This window comes from Mirounga angustirostris, unplaced genomic scaffold (assembly GCF_029215605.1).
Source record: "Mirounga angustirostris isolate CCGP_5_RB_7025 unplaced genomic scaffold, mMirAng1.0.hap1 SCAF_1, whole genome shotgun sequence".
In the NCBI taxonomy this organism is placed as follows: domain Eukaryota; kingdom Metazoa; phylum Chordata; class Mammalia; order Carnivora; family Phocidae; genus Mirounga; species Mirounga angustirostris.
This window is the reverse complement of record NW_026991709.1, coordinates 180,700-203,330: the sequence shown is the minus strand read 5'-3', so window position 1 is coordinate 203,330 and position 22,631 is coordinate 180,700. Positions and strand designations below refer to the sequence as shown.

General features: G+C 47.7%; 1 protein-coding gene across 15 annotated transcripts in view; it reads left to right on the top strand.

Annotated features, from left to right (window-relative positions):
• Positions 1-19,954, top strand: part of PRMT2 (protein arginine methyltransferase 2) — a 32,505-nt gene extending 12,551 nt beyond the window's left edge. For 6 of the 15 annotated variants that reach the window (XM_045902284.3, XM_064577542.1, XM_064577540.1 and 3 more), the window contains exons 4-12: positions 795-977; positions 4,785-4,946; positions 5,923-6,087; positions 7,822-7,857; positions 13,031-13,206; positions 15,820-15,949; positions 16,817-16,953; positions 18,539-18,710; positions 19,360-19,954. In XM_045902284.3, the coding sequence (XP_045758240.1) occupies positions 795-977; positions 4,785-4,946; positions 5,923-6,087; positions 7,822-7,857; positions 13,031-13,206; positions 15,820-15,949; positions 16,817-16,953; positions 18,539-18,710; positions 19,360-19,392 (1,194 nt within the window). In that variant the 3' untranslated portion in view covers positions 19,393-19,954. Of the gene's footprint in view, positions 1-794; positions 978-4,784; positions 4,947-5,922; positions 6,088-7,821; positions 7,858-9,648; positions 9,728-10,384; positions 11,988-13,030; positions 13,207-15,458; positions 15,799-15,819; positions 15,950-16,816; positions 16,954-18,538; positions 18,711-19,359 lie in introns of those variants that run through there. The other 9 variants (XM_045902286.3, XM_064577544.1, XM_045902285.3 and 6 more) reach the window with 9 other exon arrangements.
• Positions 19,955-22,631: the final 2,677 nt, after the last annotated feature.

The following is a 22,631-nucleotide window of genomic DNA, read 5'->3' as shown; positions in this document are numbered from 1 at the left end:
TGAAGAAGTCATACCAAAGTTAAGTAAAGAAGTATTCAGAGGTTTAGAGCCAAATGAGACCTGTGAGGGACCCTTCTCTTCCCAGCCTAACAAATTCCGATGCCAAGCCTGAGGTGGAAGATACGTGGGTAAGGAAGGAGGGAAGGAAGCACCTGCTCCAGTTTCTTTTAGGAAACCATGATTTAGAACCTAGTCTAGTTAATGAAAAATAAGGCTATAAAATAAAAGTATTGACTTGAGGGGCATCTGGGTGGCTCAGATGGTTAAGCATCCGCCTCGATTTCAGCTCAGGTCATGATCTCAGGGTTGTGAGATCAAGTCCCGCATCGGGCTCTGTGCTTGGTGCTCAGCGGGGAGTCTGCTGGAGGTTCTCTCTCCCTCTCCCCTCTGCCCTTCCCTCCCACTCACACTCTCTCTCTCAAATAAATAAATCTTGGAAAAAACATCGACTTGAATGTAGCTTTTTCTGCTCCGGTAAATGAATCAGCTATCACATAACTGAGTTACAGTGAAGAGGCTGTAGAGAAATTCTGCCTTAAGCCATTCAAACATGTTTACTCTTTCCTTTAAAAAATACCAGTTAAGCTGTGCTTTTCTTTCATGTAGCTGTTCCACAAAAGTCTCTAAGTCTTGGTATCATTTTCAGAAATTGTGAGTTTGTATAATTACCCATTGAGTCCTTTTTGAAATAGCTGTGATTTGGGCCCCAATGATGGATTTATCACTGAGCCACAATTGAAATAACAACTACAGGTTTTTCTTGAATTTTGACTTCTATGTATGTTTTTTTCCAGCTCAGCTTTTTGAGAGGAGAAAAAATTCTCATCCTGAGACAGACAACTGCTGATTGGTGGTGGGGCGAGCGTGCAGGCTGCTGTGGGTACATCCCTGCAAACCACCTTGGGAAGCACCTGGAGGAGTGTGACCCTGAAGACACGTGGCAGGATGAAGAGTACTTCGGCAGCTACGGAACCCTGGTACTGCTGCAGCCACTGAGCTGGTGGTTCCCCGTCTCTGGTTTAAAGTTAGCTGCAGCAGGGCTGCTGCTCTTCATGGCTCAGAGCAGGGTTTGCAGACTTTTTCTTCGGCTCAACAGGCCATGTGGCTACTCATCTCTGCCATTGTAGTGCAAGAGCGGCCATAAAACCATAAAGAAATGAGCATGGCATGTTCTTTTGATTTTTAAAAAAAACGATTGAAAACTGTAAAAGCCATTCTTAGCTTGCGGGCCCTACAAAAGCAGGTGGTGGGCTGGATTGGCGCGTGGTGGTTTAGAGATGTTATCTGAGCAATGGGATTATGAACTTTTCTCAGCATTTAAAAAATAGTAACATTTTATTTTAAATACAAAAACGTTACACAAGTCAAAAATAATACCTCTAAATAACTAGCTTATTAGTTTTTTGGTTTTTTTTCCCAATTTGGATGAAGACCTATAACCTTATGGACCAGACAGCCCCTGTTTGTATTTTAAAGCTAGATAAAAACAGATGCGTGCAGAATAAACATTGCAGACATAACGTTGAGTGAAAGAAGCAAGACATCAAAGAATAACTTTTGATTCAGTTATATCAAGTTAAAAAGCAGTGTTAAAAGATGTTTATGAAGGTAAGTGATCAGGGAGCTGGTTCCTCCGAGAATCAGGATGGTGGTTCCTGTTACCAGGGGGTCTGTGATGGTGTCAACCTTAAAAATTAAATAACTGTCATACCAGCAAAATGGGTTTATTCAAGAAGAGCAGAGGAACTGCAACCGAGGACAAGCGCCCTGTGGGGCACCACGGGCCAGTCTGGAGACCCAAGGCGAGGAGGCTCTTTATAGAGAAGGCGGGGAGTGGGCGGGGCTGTGTGGAACGGAGGGCCTTTGGAGGGTGGCGGAGGCTTCTCCTCGGCTGGGCTGTTGCTAGGCCTGGAGAAAATCTTCCTCCTGCTGGGTTAGTAAAGTAGGCTTCTTCCTTTGGAGTTTGCCATGGTGGAGGGCTAGTGCTGAGCCTGCCCACCCCCAGGGCACCCCCTGTCCATTTTAAGGGAGATTTTCTTTCCCGGCTTTTGTGGCCGTGAGGCTGGGGTGGGAAGGTTTGGGGTGCTGGCGAGTGTTCTGGTGTGGTTGCATGAGTGTTTGTTATGTAACTGTATTGACAGATTGTAAGCGCTTTTTAGGTAGGTAAGTCCTGTTTCACAGTTAAACATGTTACAATAAATGAAAAGCCCCTGATGTATGTTCATGATTAGAGCTTTCAAACTATTAAGAAAGAGTATTTTGTCGATTTCAAAAGGACCCTATTGGTGATTTGCTTATTTAACAGCTTTGCCGTGTTGCCCCATGACAAGCCGTGCTGTAGTGGATTCCCTCTTACAGGAATCTTTAAACTTCTGCTAGACTTTCTGTTGGATAAATTTGTAGGGCGTGTGTATGTATTTCTTTTACTTTGGTGGGTCTGCCAGTTCTGCCAGTCTGCAGAAAGATTGGCTGACTGTGCGCCACCAGGGTAGGTGAATGCTCGTTTCACAACCTCACATCTCCAAAGCCAAAGAAGATTTCTCATCTTAAAGGTGAAATATGGTATCTCTCGATCTCAGTTTCCATTTTTTAAAGTCAGATTGGTCATCTTCTATATTTTGTTGGCCTTTTCTATTTCTTCTTTTTTGGGTAAACTTTCATATAATTTGCTCATTTTTCTTTTTATTTCTGTCAGTTTATATGTTAAATAAGCAAGTTAGCCCATACTTACGGTACGTATTACACTAACCACTCACCTCTCTTTTTTCCCATGGAACTTTTTACCTTTCTGTGGTCTAATTTGTCCTTTTTGTCTTTGTGACTTCTGGGTTTTGTGTCCTACTTCGAAGACCTTTTTCCCTCCAAGATTATAAATGTCCACATTTTCTTTTAGTACTTTTGTGACCCCATTTTTAACAATGAAATATTTAAATCAGTCTGGAGTTTACTAGTTGTAAAGAATAAGGTAAAATTACAACTTAATTTCCCCACAAATACCCAGCTGTTCCAGCATCAGTTATTCAGTGAGCCTCCTTTTCCTGATTACATGAAATGCATGTTTATCATATGTTAAATTTCTATGGTCTAGTTCTGTAATCTGTTTGTTTCATTGATCTGTTCATTTTTTCTGTCATTCCAGATGCTTTTCATTATTGAAGCTTTTAAACATCTGGGAGAGCTGGGCCTCTAGCAGTCCTCATACTTTTTAGTACTTTGATGGCTAGGCTGGTCTGTTTAATTTTTTGAAGCTAATTTTATTATCATTTGTTATTCACCCTTCCCCATGCCAAATTGGCTGGCATTTTAATTGGTATTGCGTGGAAAGTCTCCCATTAATTTAGGGAGAAGTGACATGATGGTAGCATCACACTGACTGTGCCCATTTCTTCAGCCTTGTTTTTGACCATATAGGGTGCTGTATCTTTCTTGTTAAATCTATTCCTAGATGGTTTTTGTGTATTATTATTAAAATTGGTTGGGTTCAGTGTTCTATAAATATCAGATTAAATTGGTTTTGATAGTATTGTTCAAGTCTATGTCCTTACTGATTTTTTTTCTACTTCTCTATCAGTTACTGAGAGAAGGATGTTGGGAGTCTCTGACCATAATTGTGAATTTGTCTATTTCTTGTTGCATTTCTGTTGCTTTTTGCTTTGTATATTTTGAAGCTTTGTTACTAGGTTCAAAACTATTTAGAATTATGTCCTTTAGCTGAAGTGATTCTGGTGTCACTGTGACCTCACCCTCTTTGTTGTGGGGAATATTCTTTGATCTGAAGTGTATTTTGGGTGATGATAATGCCACCACCCAACTTTCTTCCCCTGACGTCAGCACGGTACACCTTAGCATCCTAGTTCTGACTTTCTGTTTAGGTGGACTACTCCAGGCGGGATGGCTGAGTCCTGACTGTGTCCACTCTGACCCTCAGTCTCTTTGTTTCTCAGTGCTCAGTGTCTCTGTGTGGAGCCACGGTGGGCTCATGAAGGCCCTGTGCAGGCTTCCTGTCTGTGCTGACCTGGTCTGGGTAGCTTCAGTGGCTTCCTCGCAGCTGCGCTGTGTGCAGTTTGAGACCCGAGGCATGGGGCGTGGGGGACGGTGCTCTGGGTTCAGCCCTTCTGGGCTCTGACTGCCACCCGTGGTTTCAGGAACCATTTGGAGGAGCCTTTCTCTGTTTCTCTGGGGAGTAGCGTGATTCCCATGGGGTGTTATGTTATCTTGGGTTTCATGTGTTTTCCGCCCTCTGGACATGGCTGGGGGCCTTGAGCTCACCCCCTGAGGGTCATCGGGGTTGTCACGTCCCTCCAGAGCTATAGTTTCATGTGGGGTCTATGTGTCTCCTCTAGCATCTCTCCTGGTGGCTTGTCCACATTCTCTGTTGGTGGATACTTGGCCAAGTTGTACCTGATGGGGAATTGGGTAGTTGCTCCTGTCTCAGGTGGGAACAGTGGTCAGGAGGGCAATGTCTTCGCCACCTCCCGAGTGGTCCACCCCTGCCTCTCTGCTCATCTGGCTGTTGGGGAGGTGCAGGGAGAAGCTGTAGGCAGTATCACACTGAACTGGGAGGATTCCAGAAGCTTCCATTTCATTCCTTCACTGTTGTATTTTTATCTACTGGCATATTTAGGTCTTTCGATTTTTGTGTCTTTTTCTCTTTGTTGCTCATATTTTTAGGCGTGGTATGGTGGGATCAAGGGGGTTAGCTCAGTCTCTGATCTTCCTTTTTAAACCAGAGCTCAGCACAGCTCAGATTACAAGCAATGATTCCTAATGTGTATTTCCTCTAGAAACTTCACTTGGAAATGTTGGCAGACCAGCCACGAACCACTAAATACCACAACGTTATCCTGCAGAATAAAGAATCCCTGAAAGATAAAGTGATTCTGGACGTTGGCTGTGGAACTGGGATTATCAGCCTCTTTTGTGCACATTATGCGCAGCCGAAAGCCGTGAGTAAGACACAGCTGGCCCTTCCGCAGCTTCGAGTCTTGGTGAAGTGTCATCCGTGTGCAAAGGCATCATGTCGGTGAAAGGGGTGGTGCGTTCTTACACCCTGAGCCTGTCGGGTCATGACCTCGCTTATTGAGTCACAAACAGCACAGAGTAGAATAGGACGGAATAGAAAATACCTGAGTGAGTTGCATGTGGTGGGATATTTTTTGTAAAATGTTTATTTCAGTTAGAGAAACACTTGTGTCCCTGTGTTGGGGCTGGGCCACTTGTGTAGATCACTGTCCAAGTGTTATCCCTGCACCGAGCAGGGACCACCTGGTAGGGCCAGAACAGACCAGTCTCTGTGACCCATGTTGGGGTCCTTCATCCTCTTCCCTTCAGAGCATGTGTGGGGCTTCCAGAGTTGAAGGGTCATGATGGCCCCTGACACAGGTGGATGAAACTCCTAGTTCATAACGGAAACTGCAGGACAGTGGTCTCTGGAGTTCAGATGCTGTCAGAACCAAGACGTAGCACTCAGGACCTTCCTCTGACAACCTGGGCTTGACATTGTCTCAGCCACTGGTATCCTGAATGTCGGATTGTTCTCAGACCCATGCTGGGAATCTCCGGCGTCAGTTACGGGGTATGTGGCTGTGTGTATGGGAGCCGGGCCACTGGGTCTGACCCATTAGGGCCCCTGCGATGGATGCCCAGCGTGCGTGCAGAGGCTTCTTTCCACCAGCAGCCCCCTGTCTGTTTTAGGCAGAAGGTAGAGTTAAGATTGGGGGTAGCTCCCTTGTCAGGGCTCCGTCTGTTGGAGGTCACACAGTGTGGCCCAGCTGCTGTCCCTGCTATCCAGCACGCTCCCTTCCTTCTGTCCCTGTTTCCTCTGAGGCTGGTTCTGACTTGGCTGTAGCCACAGGCCCAGGGAGAGCAGATGACAGGCTGCTTTGTGGGTGGGATGCACACTGACGGTCCTGTGACGTGCAGGTGTATGCGGTGGAGGCCAGCGAGATGGCCCAGCACACAGGGCAGCTGGTCATGCAGAATGGCTTTGCCGACATCATCACCGTGTTCCAGCAGAAGGTGGAGGATGTGGTGCTGCCGGAGAAGGTAGACGTGCTGGTATCCGAGTGGATGGGGACCTGCCTGCTGGTAAGGGGCGCCGGGACACGCGGGATGGCCGTGGGTTGCGCCGAGGAAGTGCAGATTCCAAGGAGCGGGTGTGAACTGGGTTCGGGCTCTTGTGAGCAGAACATCATGGGGAGAGCCGTGGCTGTCGTGCTCAGCCAAACCACCTGGTGCTTCTCCTGGCGCTGACTTCTGTTTAGTGCAGGGCAGCCGTGATGCCATAATGTCCCGCCGTCTGTGACGTGGACGGACCTTGAAGGCGTTATGCTAAGTGAAGTAAGTCAGAGAGGGACATGTGGTATGATCTCACTTACATGTGGAACCTAAGACAGCAACACAAAACTCACGCACCACAGTCCTAGAAGAGGGATCACATTTGTGGTTAGCAGGGGGCGGGGGGAGGAATGGGAGGACTGTAGTCACAGGGAACAGACTTCAGGTGGCAGACAGGTGAGTCCCGGGCCATGATGCACAGTGTGGCGACTGCGGCTCGCCCTGCTGTGAGATGTGTGGGACCGTCATTATCAGAGCACCTTCAGGCCTCGAGCAGCGTGGGTTTGAACCACGTGGACATGGGATTTACACGTGGGATTTTTTTGGTAAATATAGGACCGTACCGTAAGTGTATTTCCTTTATGATTTTAACATTTTCTTTTCCCCAGCTTACTTTATTGTAAGAACACAGTACACAATATAAGTAACAAAATACATGTTGGTTGACTGTTCATGTTCTTATTAAGGCTTTAGGTCACCAGTAGCTTATTAGTAATCAAGTTTTTGGGGAGTCAAAGGTTATATGTGGATTTCAACTGCATGAAGAGTCAGTGCCCTATTCCCTGCTTGTTCCAAGGTCAGCTGTAGATCTAAGAGGTTTTATCACAAGGCAAAGTTTTTATCTTTTTAATGTGTCAATATGAGGTGATAGATATTAACTAAACCTATTGTAATCATTTTGCAATATATATAAACCAAATTACCATGCTGTACACCTTAAACTTGTAATAATCTTAGAGAAAAAACATTGGTTGGTGGTATTTTTGAAAAAAGCACCAAAAAGCATGTACAATATGAGTCCAGTTTTTTTAAAAACCATATATAGTGGGGCGTCTGGGTGGTACAGTTGGTTAAGTGTCCCTCTCTTGGTTTTGGCTCAGGTTGTGATCTCAGGGTCGTGAGATTGAGCCCCGTGTGGGGCTCTGTGCTGAGCTCGGAGTCTGCTTAAGACTCTCTCTCCCTCTGCCCCTCCTTACTGTGCACTCACGCTGCCTCTCTCTCAAATAAATACATTAAAAAAAAAAAATCATACATAGCAATGACCTTGCTTCAGTTCCAGGTAAGATGGAGTAAGCACACTCCACCCTGTCTCCCAGTTAATACAGCTATAGATCCAAGACAGGGTGCAGAGAGATGCTGTTTGAGGACTTGGAAAAGCATATAGTAGCAGGAATGTTGGGAAAGAAGACCAGAGTTTGAAGTACACTGACCTGGTCTTGAGTTCATTGTTATTCCTTCTCTGTCTCTCCATACGTAGCTTCAGAAATTTAGATGAAAAAGATCCATTCTTTTGAAAACTGCAAACTTCCACAACTAACTCGCAATGAAGTAGATAACCTGAATAATGAAATAACTAATAAAGATATTGAACTTACAGTTGAAAACCTTCAGAAGAGAAATCTGTAGGCCTAAATTATTTCACTGGCAAAATATGCAAACACATTTCAGGAAGAAATAACGCCATATCTGAACAATGTCTTTCAGAAAATGGAAGAGGACAGACTCTTCCCAGCTCATTTGGTGAGACCTGCATTACCTTAATACCAAACCCAAACCAAAAACTGCGACCTAATAACTCATGTTCATAAATGCACAAATCCTCAAAAATACTAGCAAATGTAATCTTGCAGTTAGAATGACATTCTAACAAAGAAGAGATTAGCTTTGGAATTCAAGGCTGGTTCAGTATGGAAAAATAAGTCCGTGTAATCTGTATTAACAGTCTACAAAAGAAAACTCACATGACTCTATCAATTAATGCACAAAAAGTTTGGCAATATTCAAAATATTTTTAAAATTTCTGTTGAGATTTCTTCTTTGATCCATGTGTTTTTTTTCCAGAAGTGTTTTTTAATCTCTCAAGTATTTTTTGATTTTCCAGCTATCTTTCTGTTAATTTCTAGTTTAATTCTTTTGTGTTCTGAGAGCAGACATTGTATAATTTCTGTTGTTTTAAAGCTGTGCAGATGTGTTTTATGGCCCAGAACGTGTCTCTCTTGGTGAGTGCTCCATGTGAGCTTGAGAAGGAGGTGTGTTCTGCTGTTGGATGAAGTGGTCTGTAGGTTTGCATTATGTCCTGTTGGTGGATGGTGGTGTTGAGTTCGATTGTGTCCTTACAGACTTTCTGCTTGCTGGATCTGTCCTTTTCTGAGACGGGGGTGCCTGATTCATCTCTTTCTCCTTGCAGCTCTCTTTGTTTTTGCCTCACACAGTGGTGCTCAGTTGTTAGGTGTATAATGTCTTCTTGGAGAATTGACCCCTTCATCGTTATGCTATGGCCCTCTTTATCTCTGATAACTTCCTTCCTCTGAAGCCTGCTCTGTCTGAAATTAACAAGTTACTCCTGCTTTCTTTTGATTAGTGTTAGAATCGTATATCTTTCTCCATCCATTTACTTTTAATTTATATGTGTCAGTATATTTATTCATTTTATTTTTCATTTAAGTAATCTCTACACCCCATGTGGGGCTTGAACTCATGACCCTGAGATCACGAGTTGCATGCTCTTCTGACTGAGCCAGCCAGGCACCCCTGTGTCAGTATATTTAAAGTGGATTTCTTGTAGACAGTACCTAGTTGGGTCTTAGTTTTTGATCCACTCTGATAATCTCTGTCTTTTAACTGGTATATTTAGACCATTGGCATTCAAAGTGATTATTAATATAGTCAGATTAATATATCTACCATATTTGTTACTGTGTTCTGTTTGTTGTTCTTGTTCTTTGTTCCTGTTTTTTTCTTTCACTCTTTTTTCTTTTTATGTTTTTTTTTTTTTTTTAAAGATTTTATTTATTTATTTGAGAGAGAGAATGAGAGACAGAGAGCACGAGAGGGGAGAGGGTCAGAGGGAGAAGCAGACCCCCCGCTGAGCAGGGAGCCCGATGCGGGACTCGATCCAGGGACTCCAGGATCATGACCTGAGCCGAAGGCAGTCGCTTAACCAACTGAGCCACTCAGGCTCCCCTCTTTTTATGTTTTTTTTAAGCAAATAAAGTTAAGGAATTTAATGAGCATAAATTAAGGGTGAATTAATTTAATGCTCAGACGCATGTTGGTTTACAACCTATACGAACATGCTTTGATAATGTGAACAAGATTCATATTTTCATAAATTGATGTTACATTCACTTTGTAGACCATTTCCAACTTCTAAAAATATTTCTCAGTTGTGATCTCTCTTAAAGCTCACTTCTTTATGTATGATCTGTTTATCTGTTGCCTGTCTTCACTTGCATTGGGGTATAATTACAAAGTCATAAGATAGCAAGATATGCAGGATGAAGATTTGATATTTGTATATATTACCGACAGCTTCCCCTCACCCCCTGCCCCACTGAGTCAGCACATCTGTCACCTCACAATGACGGCATTGTCAACGGTAGTCACCACGGTATGTAATAGATACTCAGACCTTACGCAGTTTATAATTGACAGTTTGTACCCTTTCACCAATGTCTCCCTGTTTTCCTCACCCCTGAGCTCCTGGTAACCACTTTTTTACCCTCTGTGATTCTATGAGTTCAACTTAAAATTTTTTTTTTTAAGATTTCACATGTAAGTGATATGATGCAGTATTTGTGTATCTGTGTGAGGCTTTTTTCGTTAGCATAAGGCCCTCTGGCTTCATCCGTGGGTCTGCAGATGGCAGAAGTTCCTTCTTTCCCACAGCCGAGTAGGACTCCGTTGGGTGTGTCCGCATCTGCGGCGACATGTCACACACATGTCACATCTGTATCATACTTGATCCACTCATCTGTCAGTGGACACCTAGGTTGTTTTCACATCTTGGTTATTGTGAACATGGGAGTACAGACACCTCTTTGAGATAATGATTCTGTTCCTCTGGATATGAACCCAGAAGTGGGATTGCTGGATCACATGGTATTTCTAGTTTTAATTTGCTGAGGAACCTCCGTACTGTTTTCCACACTGGCTGTTACATTCCCACTAACAATGTTCAAGGGTTCTCTTTTCTATATATTCTTGCCAGCATTTGTTACCTTTTGTCTTTTTTTTTTTTTTTTAAAGATTTGTTTATTTATTTTAGAGAGAGAGAGGGAGAGAAGCAGACTCCCTGCTTGAGTGTGGAGCCCGACGCAGGGCTCGATCCCATGACCCTGAGATCACAACCCGAGCTGAAGGCAGACGCTTAAATGACTGAGCCACCCAAGTGCCCCAGCTGATAAAAAGAAGAATGAAGTTGGAAGAATTACATGCTGCCTGACTTTAAAACTTAGCATAAAGCATAGTAGTCAAGACGGTGTAGTATTGGTGGAAAGGGTAGACACATAAGACAATGGAATAAAATGGAGAAATAGATGCCTAAAACTATAGTCAATTGATTTTAACAGGGGAGCAAAATCAGTTTAATGGAGAAAAGGTAGTCTTTTCATTAGAAGATATTGGCAGTTAGTTGGCCATCCATATGTGAAATAAAAAAAGGAAGAAAGAAAAAAAGAGCTTCATTTTTAAGCCTCATACCTTCTACAAAAATGTTAATTCAAAATTGATTCTAGATCTAATAACTTGGACTATAAAACTATAAAACTTGCAGAAGAAATCTTGGGAGAAAATCTTCATGGGTTAGGCAAAGGGTTTTTAGTTGATTCTTAAAGCATGATCCATTAAAGAAAAAGTTGATATGCCAGACGATCAAAATTGAAAATGTCTGCTCTGTAAAAGAAAATGAAAAGCCATGGTAAGATTAGGAGAAAATATTTGCAAATCACATATCTAATGTGTATCCTGAATATACGAAGAACTCTCAAAATTCAGCAGGAAGAAAGTAAACAACCTAAGTGAAAAATGGGCAAAAGACTTGAATAGAGACTTTGTACCAAAGTATATATAGATGGATGAGAAATAAGCATGTGAAAAGACATTAAACAGGGACATACAAACTAAAACTAACGAGATACCGCCACGCGCCTATTGAAATGGCTGAAGTTGTAATAATACCACGTGCCGTGGACAGCTAAAACTCAGGAATGACACAGCCACCCTGGAAGACCGTTTGGCAGTTTCCTGCAGGGTTACAGGTGCACTTACCCTACGACGCCGTAATTACACGTGAAGGTATTGATGCTGGAGAAACAGGCTGTGTTCACACAAAGACCGGTCCGTGAGTGTTTATACCGGCTCCAGTTATAATTGCCCCAAACTGCAGACAACCCCAGTGTGCTTTAGCAGGTGATTGGATAAGCGGCTGTGGGACATCCACACAGTGGAATATACTGGGCAATAAAGAATGAACTGCTGGGGCGCCTGGGCGGCTCAGTCGGTGAGGCGGCTGCCTTCGGCTCAGGTCGCGATCCCAGGGTCCTGGGATCGAGCCCCGCGTCGGGCTCCCTGCTAACCGGGAACCTGCTTCTCCCTCTCCCACTCCCCCTGCTTATGCTCCTGCTCTCGCTGTCTCTCTCTCTGTCAAATAAATAAATAAAATCTTTAAAAAAAAAAAAAGAATGAACTACTGATGCACAAATATGGACAAACCCCAGAGACGACATGCTGGCATCATTAAAGTCACATAGAGTAAATAAAACTGTGATACTATAACGAGGAAAGACACAGAACAGGATAGAAAGCACAGGACAGAACCTTCTAGCCTATGAAAAAGTTGATATTTTGAGTGAAAGAAGCCAGTCTCCAAAGAGTGTGTACCATATGATTCCGTTTATGTGACATTCTCAAAAAGACAAAGCCACGGGGAGGCCAGTTTGTGGTTTCCAGAGGTTGGAGGTGGTGGGAGGAGGTGACCACAAAGGATATCACGAGGAGTGTTTTGGGGTAATGGAGCTGTTCCGTATCCTGATTGTGGTTGTGTTCCACAGATCCAAAGAAGTGTTAAAATTTGTAGACTGACTTACTATTGGTAATTTAACAAAATAAAATTAAAAATTACCTGTATATAATTTTCACATGTGTGCATGTGTGTGTGCGTGAAGAAGAGTCCTTGAGGATAAGCTGCCAAGCAAACAATGGTTCCTTTTGGGTGCTGGGTTTACTCATGACTTTTTGTTTGTGCTTTTCTGAGTTTTCTAAATTTTTCCATACTGAACATAAACTACTTCTGTAATAAAAACCGCCTGAAGTTACTTAAGAAAAAGCCCTTCTGGGGCTTCCCATCGGCTTCCCATTCCCTGCACGCTCCCTGCACACTCCCCACACACTCCCTGGTTCAGACACAAAGGCTGGCTTCTTGGGGCTGCTCCCAGCCCCCGCTGCCCATCTCAGGCATCACATGCCACCTGTCCCGTGCGTTCTGAGGGTGTGAGGTGGCGTTAAGCTGCTCTTATGACTTAAGTACCATATGAACCTCCGCGGCATGCCTGCTTTAATGTTTCATGTTTTTAAGAAGTGATCTCAGTCAACTTACAGGGTTACGAAAATGCTGAGAATACCCCAGAGGCCAGATTTATATGGTTTTACAGTGAAGACTCTGCAGTGCTTTGGGGCTGTTAAAAATGGAGTTGCAGCTGACTTGGGCTGACAGAGATGGTGAGAGGGAAGGGCTCTCCCGTTGGCCGGGCCCAGTTGTGAACCCAGTGCAGTGTGAGCTGCTGTGACTCCACCCCAGGCTGGGGTAGGGACCAGCAACACCGCTGGTGTGGGTACAAGGTAAGTCCTCCCAGACCGTCTGTCGCAGGCACGGGCCTCAGTCACCATGTCCCCTGTGTGTCTCCCTCCTGTGCAGTTTGAGTTCATGATTGAGTCGATCCTGTACGCCCGGGACGTGTGGCTGAAGGAGGATGGGGTCATCTGGCCGACCACAGCCGCGCTGCACCTGGTGCCCTGCAGCGCGGACAGAGACTACCGCAGCAAGGTGCTCTTCTGGGACAACGCCTACGAGTTCAACCTCAGCGCCCTCAAGTGAGTGCAGCGGGGTGCGCGCCCGCGTGTTCCTGGCCGCCTGGCTGGGCGCGCCGCGGGCTTGCTAGACACAGCGCGCCTACTCCGTTGTAGGGCCTGCCATGACGCGGATCAGAATTCATTCACAGGCCTAAGAGCTTCGCACGTTGACTTTCATGCCTTCAAACTCGTAACAGATGTGATGGGAAATGACAAGGCTTTTGCAGTCTAAGTTCTCAGATATAATGGGAAAAATGTGGTCATGGTTGGAAACAAGGCCTTTCTAAATATGTGGTCTGTTAACACACAAGTACGTGTTCCTACTAAGAGCTGTTCATTTTTAAAGGATCAGAAAATGTATTTGTGAAGTTGTTCCTGGCAGTTGGCAAAGGAAGCCGTGCTCCAGCGTAGCATAATTGCTGTCCTCATTTTAACACACGGACACGCTTGTACAGTTGGACTTCAGGTGGTAATAGGAAATGATTGGCTGGTACGGCCTCGTGTTTTTGGTGTTGCCTTTTGTAAGAAGACGGTGACAGAGGCTAGCATGCCCTGATTGTTTGGAGGCACCGGCGTCAGCCCTGGAAAGTAGGGGAGGGTCCCGCTGGTCAGGATCTGCAGGGAGCCTCGCTTACGCAGTGAGGGCCAGGTGGGCGTGGGTGCCTGCTGGCTGCCCCGATGGCTACGTGTGCTCTCTCTCTCTCTCTCTGGGCTCTGGGCCTTTGTGGTTTCTTCTAAACAGTCCAAAAGACGAGATGATAATGCAAAGGTAAGAAATCTTCCCCAGTTAACGTTGAAGCATTGCACTCTCGACCCGAGCCCCAGAGGGGATGGAGAGGAGAGGTCCCCAGCAGAGCTGTTCTGTCGTTCGTCTAGGGGAAAATGGGCAGGCAGGGCTGGGAGGGTTGACAATAGAGCAGCGAGGAGGTTCCGATGTGGCCGGGTGTAACGTCTAAGCTGGAGGCACCGGGACGAAGGCAGAGTGGTCCTGAGACAAGGAAGGACAGAGTGGCGGCACCGGATGGACACGCACGGAACGTGTGTGCGAGAGGTGGGGCGTGAGGGGCACAGGTGGCAAAGTGTTCTGGGCCATCGGTGAGCCCCTTGAAACCTCTTTCCTTCTCTCATACTGTACATTGAGATTTAGTTTCACATGGGTTTAAGAGTTTTGTGTTAAAACATCTGCATCAAGTACAGGAATCCATGGGGGCCTCTGTGTCAGGCTTTAGATGGGAAGTCAACAGAAAGAAAGAAGGCAGCACTGGACTTCAGTCTATAAAAATCGACATCTGTGTGTCAGCATAAATACAATTTAAAAAGGCGGCGACTACTTAGAGAAAGTTGCTAGCTGACAGATCCTAGAGTCAGAAAAAGATGTATGTCCAGTGAAATTATAGCCAAGTCACAGGAATAAGCAAGTCACAAAAACTAAATAAAGACACCAGTTGATATTTGAAAGAAATCACATCATTAGTGACTGAAATGCAAATTAAAATAAATGCCATTTTTGCCTACCAGATGAACAAAGATTAGACAGCAGTTGGTGCTATTTGAGCTGCAGGTGAGATGGGGGGACGAGCCCATGTGCCCAGAGCTGTGGGTGCGGGGGGCCCTGCAGGCTGGTGTCCGGCGTCCACCCCCATCTGTCCCGGTGCCACGTCGTGCTCCCATACACACAACGTGGGGAACAGACAGCGTTCCAAAGGAACTTGGCTGGGTTGCTGTATGTCCACCCGATGGATTAAGAGACGGTGAAAGTGGTAGGACACAGACCATGTCTACAGAATGGCTTCTACTTTGCATAAAAACACATATGAATATATGTCCGGGGGAGAAAATGACTAAATATATCAAGTGCCGAGGCAAGGGCATGGGATGTTCAAGTTTTTTCTTTGTACTTTTCTATATTTTCCCAGTTCCTTATACGTGCATAATTATTTTTATCAGAAAATACTAAAAATATGTCCATATCGTGGCATCTTTATTTAAAATGTTGACTTTCAACTGCTATTTCAGAAGTTAGTGCTGTGCTTGATTTTTGAAGCGTTTCTGTGCTAAATGGTAGGTGACTTTGGGCAAGCACAGTGTTCAGCAGTGGAACGGGCGGGGGTTAGACGGGGTGACGACGAGACGACCGTGCAGGGCCTCAGCGCCTGTATGCAGGGACTCCTCCTGAGAGTCGGGCTCTAGGGGTCCTGCAGGCTTGCTGGTTCAGTACATTTCTTCCTGGGCCATCCAGAACAGGAGTATCTTACTTGCTGTGACGATCTTAGGTCCGGTCCTCACCTTCTTACTCTGCGAGGTGATGAAATGTCCACGTAATGAGGTGAAGGCAGGCGAGGGACCCGTGGGAGGCTCCCATGGACCTTCTGTCCACAGGTCAGGAGGAGGGCCTTGAAGTGGGTCCGGGCACTGCCCGTGTGGGAAAGGCTGGTTTCTGTGTGTTCAGGCCCCGTGAGGAGGATGGAGGTGGGAGCCCTCCAGCCCTGCCTCGGTGCCCTCGTGCGCTGGCCATGGCTTGGAATTCCTGCTAATGCTGGAGGGAAAGAGCGAGTGCTGTGGACGTGCGTGTGTGTGTCCCGGCCTGAGATGTTGGTACACGCCTCAGAGCAGTGCCTTTGACTCTTTCCCTAGATCTTTAGCAATTAAGGAGTTTTTTTCGAAGCCCAAGTACAACCACATTTTGAAACCAGAAGACTGTCTCTCTGAACCATGCACCATATTACAGCTGGACATGAGAACCGTGCAGATTGCTGACCTAGAGGTGAGAGAAGATGCGTGCTTCCCTTTCAGGTTAAGTAAGTGGCACACACACGCCAAGACTTCCGTGCGAATGTTACGAACTTGCCTTTGATTTTTCCGGAGTCTTTTCTTTTTTATGCTCTGGTTTTGTATTTTATATTTTACATTATTTTCTTTATTGCTAACCTCTTTAACATCATCAGTTCTTCTTAGATATATGTTTAGTATTTTCAGCATCTTCAGATTTTAATAAATTATATCCAGTTTCTTCAAGGCCTTTCAATTAAAATTTTTTTCGCTACTGTTGATGACAGAATTCTTAATTCTTACTTTTACTTACCCCCTGTTGCCACGAGGTGGCGTGTGTGGATTTGGGAGGATCTCATTTTAAGGGTGTGCTGGGAGGTGCAGGTGCAGGAGAGTGTGGGGGTCACTGGAAGCCCCTGCTGGGGCTCAGATGGGCAGAACAACGTGGGGACTGAGCTCTTGACTCTGCGCTCAGTTTTGCAGAATAGAGACCCAGCCTGGAACTTTATTGATGCAAAGACTTGAGAAGAAATAGTATTCCACTCAAATTTGGGCAAATGAGGCCCAAATTGCTTGACACCTTTTCTGATTATCTGCAGCATTTGAATTTATGATGCCAGTTTTAATACTTTCCGGAGGAGGAAATTTTATGTGGTGTTCGCTGTGTTCAACTAAACTAGCAAGTTACAGTCGTAATTACTGAACTAGATGGTAGGGCTGCTGAGTGCAGTGCAGGGAGGTGGGATCTGTGAGGTGGGGCCAGGCGGAGGACAGTTGCTAATTCTTGATCGGGGAGACCCTTGCAGCCTGGTGTCACGTGCTTACGGAAGCCATGCCCCTTTCTTACCATTTGCTTGAACAGACAATGAAAGGCGAGCTGCACTTTGAGATCAGGAAAGCCGGCACTCTGCATGGATTCACAGCCTGGTTCAGTGTCCGGTTTCAGAGCCTGGAGGAGAATGAGCCCCAGCTGGTGCTGAGCACAGGCCCGTTGCACCCGTGAGTGTGCCTCTCCCGCGGGGGCTCCGCACAGCAGCCCCGGAGGAGCGGGCGCGGGTGGCCAGCCTGCGCGTTGTCAGCATGGCAGCCGTGGGCAGAGATCTGGCAGTGCTGGTTCGTTGGCCCGGGCTCTGCAGACCAGGCTGCCCTGGTGCTCGAGCAGGGTGTGCAGGCAGAGGGTGGGCGAGTCCCGGGGCCGTGCCCCACCCACCCCGCACTGGGCTTCCGTGGGCTGCCCTCTGACCCCTGCGTACGTAGGAGCAGACTTGGGCTTCCTCAGTTGCCCCGGACGCTGCTTTAGCTTCCCATGGTCTCATACAAACACAGTCCACAGAGCTCTAGGGGCTTTTAACTCAGACTTTCTGGGGGAAGGTCAGTGCCTCTTGAGACAAATCTCTTAAAAAAGATTTTATCTATTTGTCAGAGAGAGAGCACGAGCGGGGGGAGGGGCAGAGGGAGAAGCAGACTCCCCGCTGAGCAGGGAGCCTGACGTGGGGCTTGAACCCAGGACCCTGGGATCATGACCTGAGCCGAAGGCAGATGCTTAACGACTGAGCCACCCAGGCGTCCCTCGAGACATATTTTTTATGCAGTAACGTTTTGATGCTGCTCACTTGCTCGAGCATCCTGGGGAGCTGACGTAGTCTGCTTCTGTGCTGGACACGGCAGCCCCCCTGGAAACGCTGCCTTCCTCTGGGGCCTTTGTTGTCCTGTTCAGTAACTGCGCTGGACCAGGGAGGGTTGCAGCAGCGTCTGGGTTAGATGCTGGCTGTGGCAGTGGGCCCAGAAGGACCCCAGACGTCCTTCTGTGAAGCGGGGGCAGAGCCGAGGGGCTGTGTGCTCTGCGTGCTGAGTATCCTGTGGTCGTGGCAGGGCTGGGGCTCCAGCCAGCCTTCCTTCCAGATCCGGCCACACAGATGCGAGCTGTCACCAGGTGAGGGTAGGAGCACGAGAAACCCAGTGGACAGTCGTGTGCCTGGGCGGTCTTCCCCCAGTGTGTCCACACACAGGTGGGGTGGGGCTAGCAGGGTGCAGACATGGGACAAGCGCTCTGTGAAGGCGGAGAGAGACTCTCACAGTGGGTGAGGCAGGAGGGAGGGTGAGCCGGTGAGCATCACCGTGGGGTGCACGCCAGGTGTCGGCCAGAGGCGGTCGTGCGTGCTCTCAGAGCCGGTAGAACCTAAAGAGCTTGGGAGTTGTGACCATTTCTCCCAAATGTTACAGTTGTCATGCTCACCTTCCGCCTGACTCTCGCAGGGATAATCACTTTTTTGGACTGCAGAGACTAGATCTCGGGCATTGGCAGCTTAGAGACCGCGCGGGGGACTTTGGGTAGATGCCCGCTGTGCCAGGGTGCAAGGGGCCTGTGCCCGGCCATGTGTCCTCTGAGCCACTAGCACCAGCTACCCTCACTCTCCCGGAACCTGGGCAGCGTCCAGGAGCTGCGTCCGCCCTGGGTTGTAACTCAGTCCCTGCAACACACAGAGGCCGTCCGGGTCGTAGGGCTGGGGTGCGTCTGTCCCGCGCGCGGGTAAGCCTGAGAGTCTGGTTCCAGAGAGGTGACCTCATGCCCTGTGTCTTGCAGCACCACCCACTGGAAGCAGGTGCTGTTCATGATGGATGAGCCTGTCCCCGTCCTCACGGGAGATGTGGTCACAGGCTCGGTTGTGTTGCAGAGAAACCCCGTGTGGAGGAGGCACATGTCCGTGGCACTGAGCTGGTCCGTCACTTCCACACAAGATCCCACATCGCAGAAAGTAAGAGACTTAGCTGTCAAGTCAGGTGCTGGGGCGCTGGTCCTGGGAGACGGGTCTGGGGTGATCACGTGGCCAGACGACACGGCCTCCTCTGCTGTGTTATTTTTCTGACCCTCCTGATGGGAAGTGAATGCTGTCACTTGCAGAACAGGAATCAGAGGGCGAGGAGGTGAGTCTGTGAGGGTAGAGGCCCAGCCCAGCCAAGGTCCACCCTTCGCGTGTCCAGGAGGCCCTGGTGGAGAGCCGGGGCTGGGGGCTGACTCACTGCCGGTGGTGCGTGATGTAGGCGTGTGGTGTGGGTCGCCTTCCCACCGTGGCAGCGGTTCGAGGGCTGAGGAACCATCCCGCCCACGGTGAAACTGTGGCCAGGTGGGGCCCGGGGCCTGTGTCTCCCAGAGGCTGCTGAGTGGGGGATTCTCATGGGTTAGTGCAGGGCAGAAAAGAAAATCGGAGGGCTTCTCTTTATGTTTCAATACCTCTTTTATACTTTGTTTTATGCTAATTGTGTAAGTTTTAATGTTTGTCATTAAAAAAATTTCTGCACCTAAATGTCGTTCTTTTGTAAAATAGTGTTATTAGGAAGTACTGCATGTTAATCATACTGAAGTGATTCCTGATTTGATTGCTTTGTTTTCTTTGTCTCTTTCAGGGTGGAGAAAAGGTCTTTCCCATCTGGAGATGACAGCTGAAGTTCTGTGGGAAGCAGTGTGCAGACACTGCAGGAATGGACCCGAGCGAACGAAGACGCCCTGGGACGGGGGCCCACGTCCTCGCTGCCTGGCGGGCGGCAGCGCCCGCGTCTGTGGGCTCGGTCCCGTGGTCGGGGTCGTCCAGCGGCGGCTGCGCTGCGCTGGGCGGGAGCCCCCCACCGCCGTCACTGCCCGTGTCCGTCCTCTAGAAGTAGGCTGTGTCTCCGGGTGTCCACCGGTGGTGTCCACAGTGCCGGCTTGTGGGTGAGTCGGTGGCACAGTGTCCCTAGCTAGGTCTCGTTCTAAACTCGTAGGACACACACGCATCAACCTCGTACTCCTGTGAAAGTGGCTGTTCACGCATCATGTGTCCTTGCTGCCCTGGTTCGTCCTGCGCCGTGCAGAGTGTGGGGTCCCAGCAAGCCGTGCGGGACCTGCAGCGGGAAACGCATGTGACGGGACTCTGCATGGATAGTACAGTTGTAGAGATGTCTTCCAGATAAATTATGTGTCGGCACATAGCACATGCCCAATAAATATTTTTAAATAAACGAATGTTGGTGTGTATCCCATTTCTGTGCACACACGCTCTGATTACAAGCGTGGGGTCACACTGTATGCCTCGTAACCTTTCTCCTCCAGCCTGGAGGGACGGGTTTACAGTTTTTTGTGTGTGTTGTTTTGATTTTTAGTTAACTTTTTATTGAAATATAAGATATAGAGCCCAAACCGCATAAGTCATGAGGGTACAGATGGGTGAAATTTCACAGGGCGGACCTGCACTCAGCACCTCCCAAGGGTCGGTAACGCCGAGCTTCTGACACTGTGGATTGCTTTTGCCTGGTTTTGAGGATTGTGTGAGTGGAGTTACAAGTTGTCTGTTTTCTCTAGAGTGTTTGTGTCCTCCCCAAATTCCCAGGTTGAAAACGACCCCCCAAGGTGACGCTATGAGGAGGTGGGGACTTTGGGATTTAATGCCCTTCGAGGGGAGAGTCCAGAGGGCGGCTCGCCCCTGCCCCCACGGGAGGACCCAGCAGAAGGTGGCTGTCTGGGAACCAGGCAGCGGTCTCTTCAGACACCAGATGTGCTGGGGCCTTGACGTGGGACGTCCAGCCTGCAGACTGTGAGAAAGAAGCTGACGTTTAGGCCGCCGGGTCGGTGGGGGGACAGTGTGGGAGCCTGTACGGCCTAAGGGTCCGTTTGCGTCTGCCTCCTTCAGCTCCCATTACGTGCGGGAGACCCGTCCGCGGGTTGGTGCAGTATCCTGCCGTCCGATGTGCCACAGTTCACGTCTTCCTCCCCCGTGGTGGACAGCTGGCTTGTTTCCCGCGAGCGGCTGCCATGGTGGGTGCACGTACGTATGTGCACACACGGCCAGATGGCCCTTCAGACGTCCCTCCTCGCGGGCATGCGAGGTACGGCGCTGCTCACCCTCAGCCCCCACTGTTGTCTGTGGTTTGCCCTTTGCCCGTCCTGGTGGGTGTGGGTGTAGAGGGTTTCTCATCAGTTGTGCAGGCGTTCTTGAGATAATCCCGCTAGGAGTCCTTCATAGGTTTGTTCTGTGAACACTGACTGTGGCTTGTTCTTCCCTCTCTTTAGAGTATTTTAAACAGAAGTTCTTAAGTTTTATTTGTCCAGTTTGACATTGTTTTCTTTTATGGGTAACACTTGCTGTGTCCTGTTTAAGGAATCTTTTCCTATTCCAAGGTCTATAAGATGTTCTGTAGTCTCTTGTATAGCTTAAATTGTTTTATCCTTGGCGTGTAGATCAGCACTCCACCTGGCCTGGGTTTCTGCCACAGTTGTGAGGGAGGGGTTGAGATTAATTTCCCCCCATGAGGTAGATGCTTCAGTCGTGGATTTTCACCTTCTTTCCTTTTCTGATGCATGCACCAACACTTGACTTTTCCTTTAGAAATGCTTTAGCTGCAACTACATATTTTGATATATTTTTAATATCTCCCAGTTTCAAATATTCTCTGATTCCCATTATGATTTCTTCTGTTGTACCATGGGCTACTTAGAAATTGTGGCATAATTTCAAAAGATGGGATTTTCTAGTTATTTTTTCTTATTAATCTCTAGCTGAATGTCCCTGTGGTCCAAGAACAACCGGAATGATTTCACTCTCCTGAAATTTGCCGACTCGCACGTGTCAGCTGCGTTTGCGTACTTGAGTGTGTCTCCTGTTGTTGAACACAGAGCTCTCAACACGTCATTGAGATCAAGTCTGTCAGTTGTCTTGTTCAGACAGTTGGCTCTTGACTGATACTTTTGTCTGCTTGTTCTGTCAGCCGGACTTAGAGTCTCTCAGTCTGCTCAGGCCGGGTGGTGGAAACAACGGTTGAGCTCTGGAGCCTGGGAAGACCAGGACCAAGGGGCCGGACAGTTTGGTTCCAGATGGCCATCTTCTCCATGTGTCCAGGGAGAGGGAGCAGGGGCTCCCTGGTGTCTCTTCCTGGAAGAGACAGTTCTGCCTGAATGAGAACTGCACCTCAGTGAACTCATTTAACCTCACTATTTCCTTAAAGCCCCGATCTACAAATACAGTCACATTGGGGGTCAGGGCTTTGCTATGTACTGAATGTTGGTGCCCCTCCAAAACTCATAGGTTGAAATGTAATCCCCCCACTGTGATGGTATGAGGAGGTGGGGTCTTTGGGAGGTGATTAGGTCTTGAGGATGCAGCCTGCATGAGTGGGGTTAATGCCCTCATGAAAGAGACCCCAGAAAACACCCTTGTCCCTTCTCCCACATGAGCACACAGCGAGCAGCCCATGTGGAAGCCAGGAAGCAGGCTTTCACCAGACACGAATGTGCTGGTACCTTGATGTTGGACTCCCAGCCTCCAGACTGAAAGGAATGAATTTCTGTTATTTATAAGCCCCCGAGTCTCTGATCATCTGTTACAGTGGCCGGAGCAGACAGGCCTCAACCCATGGATTTTGGAGGACACAATTCAGACCATAGCATCCTGCCTCCTGGCCCCCAAAATTCATGTCCTTCTCGCATGCAAAATACGTTCATTCCATCCCAACAGCCCCAAAGTCTTAACTCATCCCGGCACCTCCCAGAGCCTGGGGCAGAATCCCTCTCCTGTGCTGAACTTCTAAAACGGTGATGGGGCGGGCACAGTGCAGATGTCTGCAGAGAACTTGGAAGAACAACAAGGTGGGAAACCCAGCAAGCAAAACCCACCAGCTCTTCAGGATCATTAACCTTGTTGGTCGGA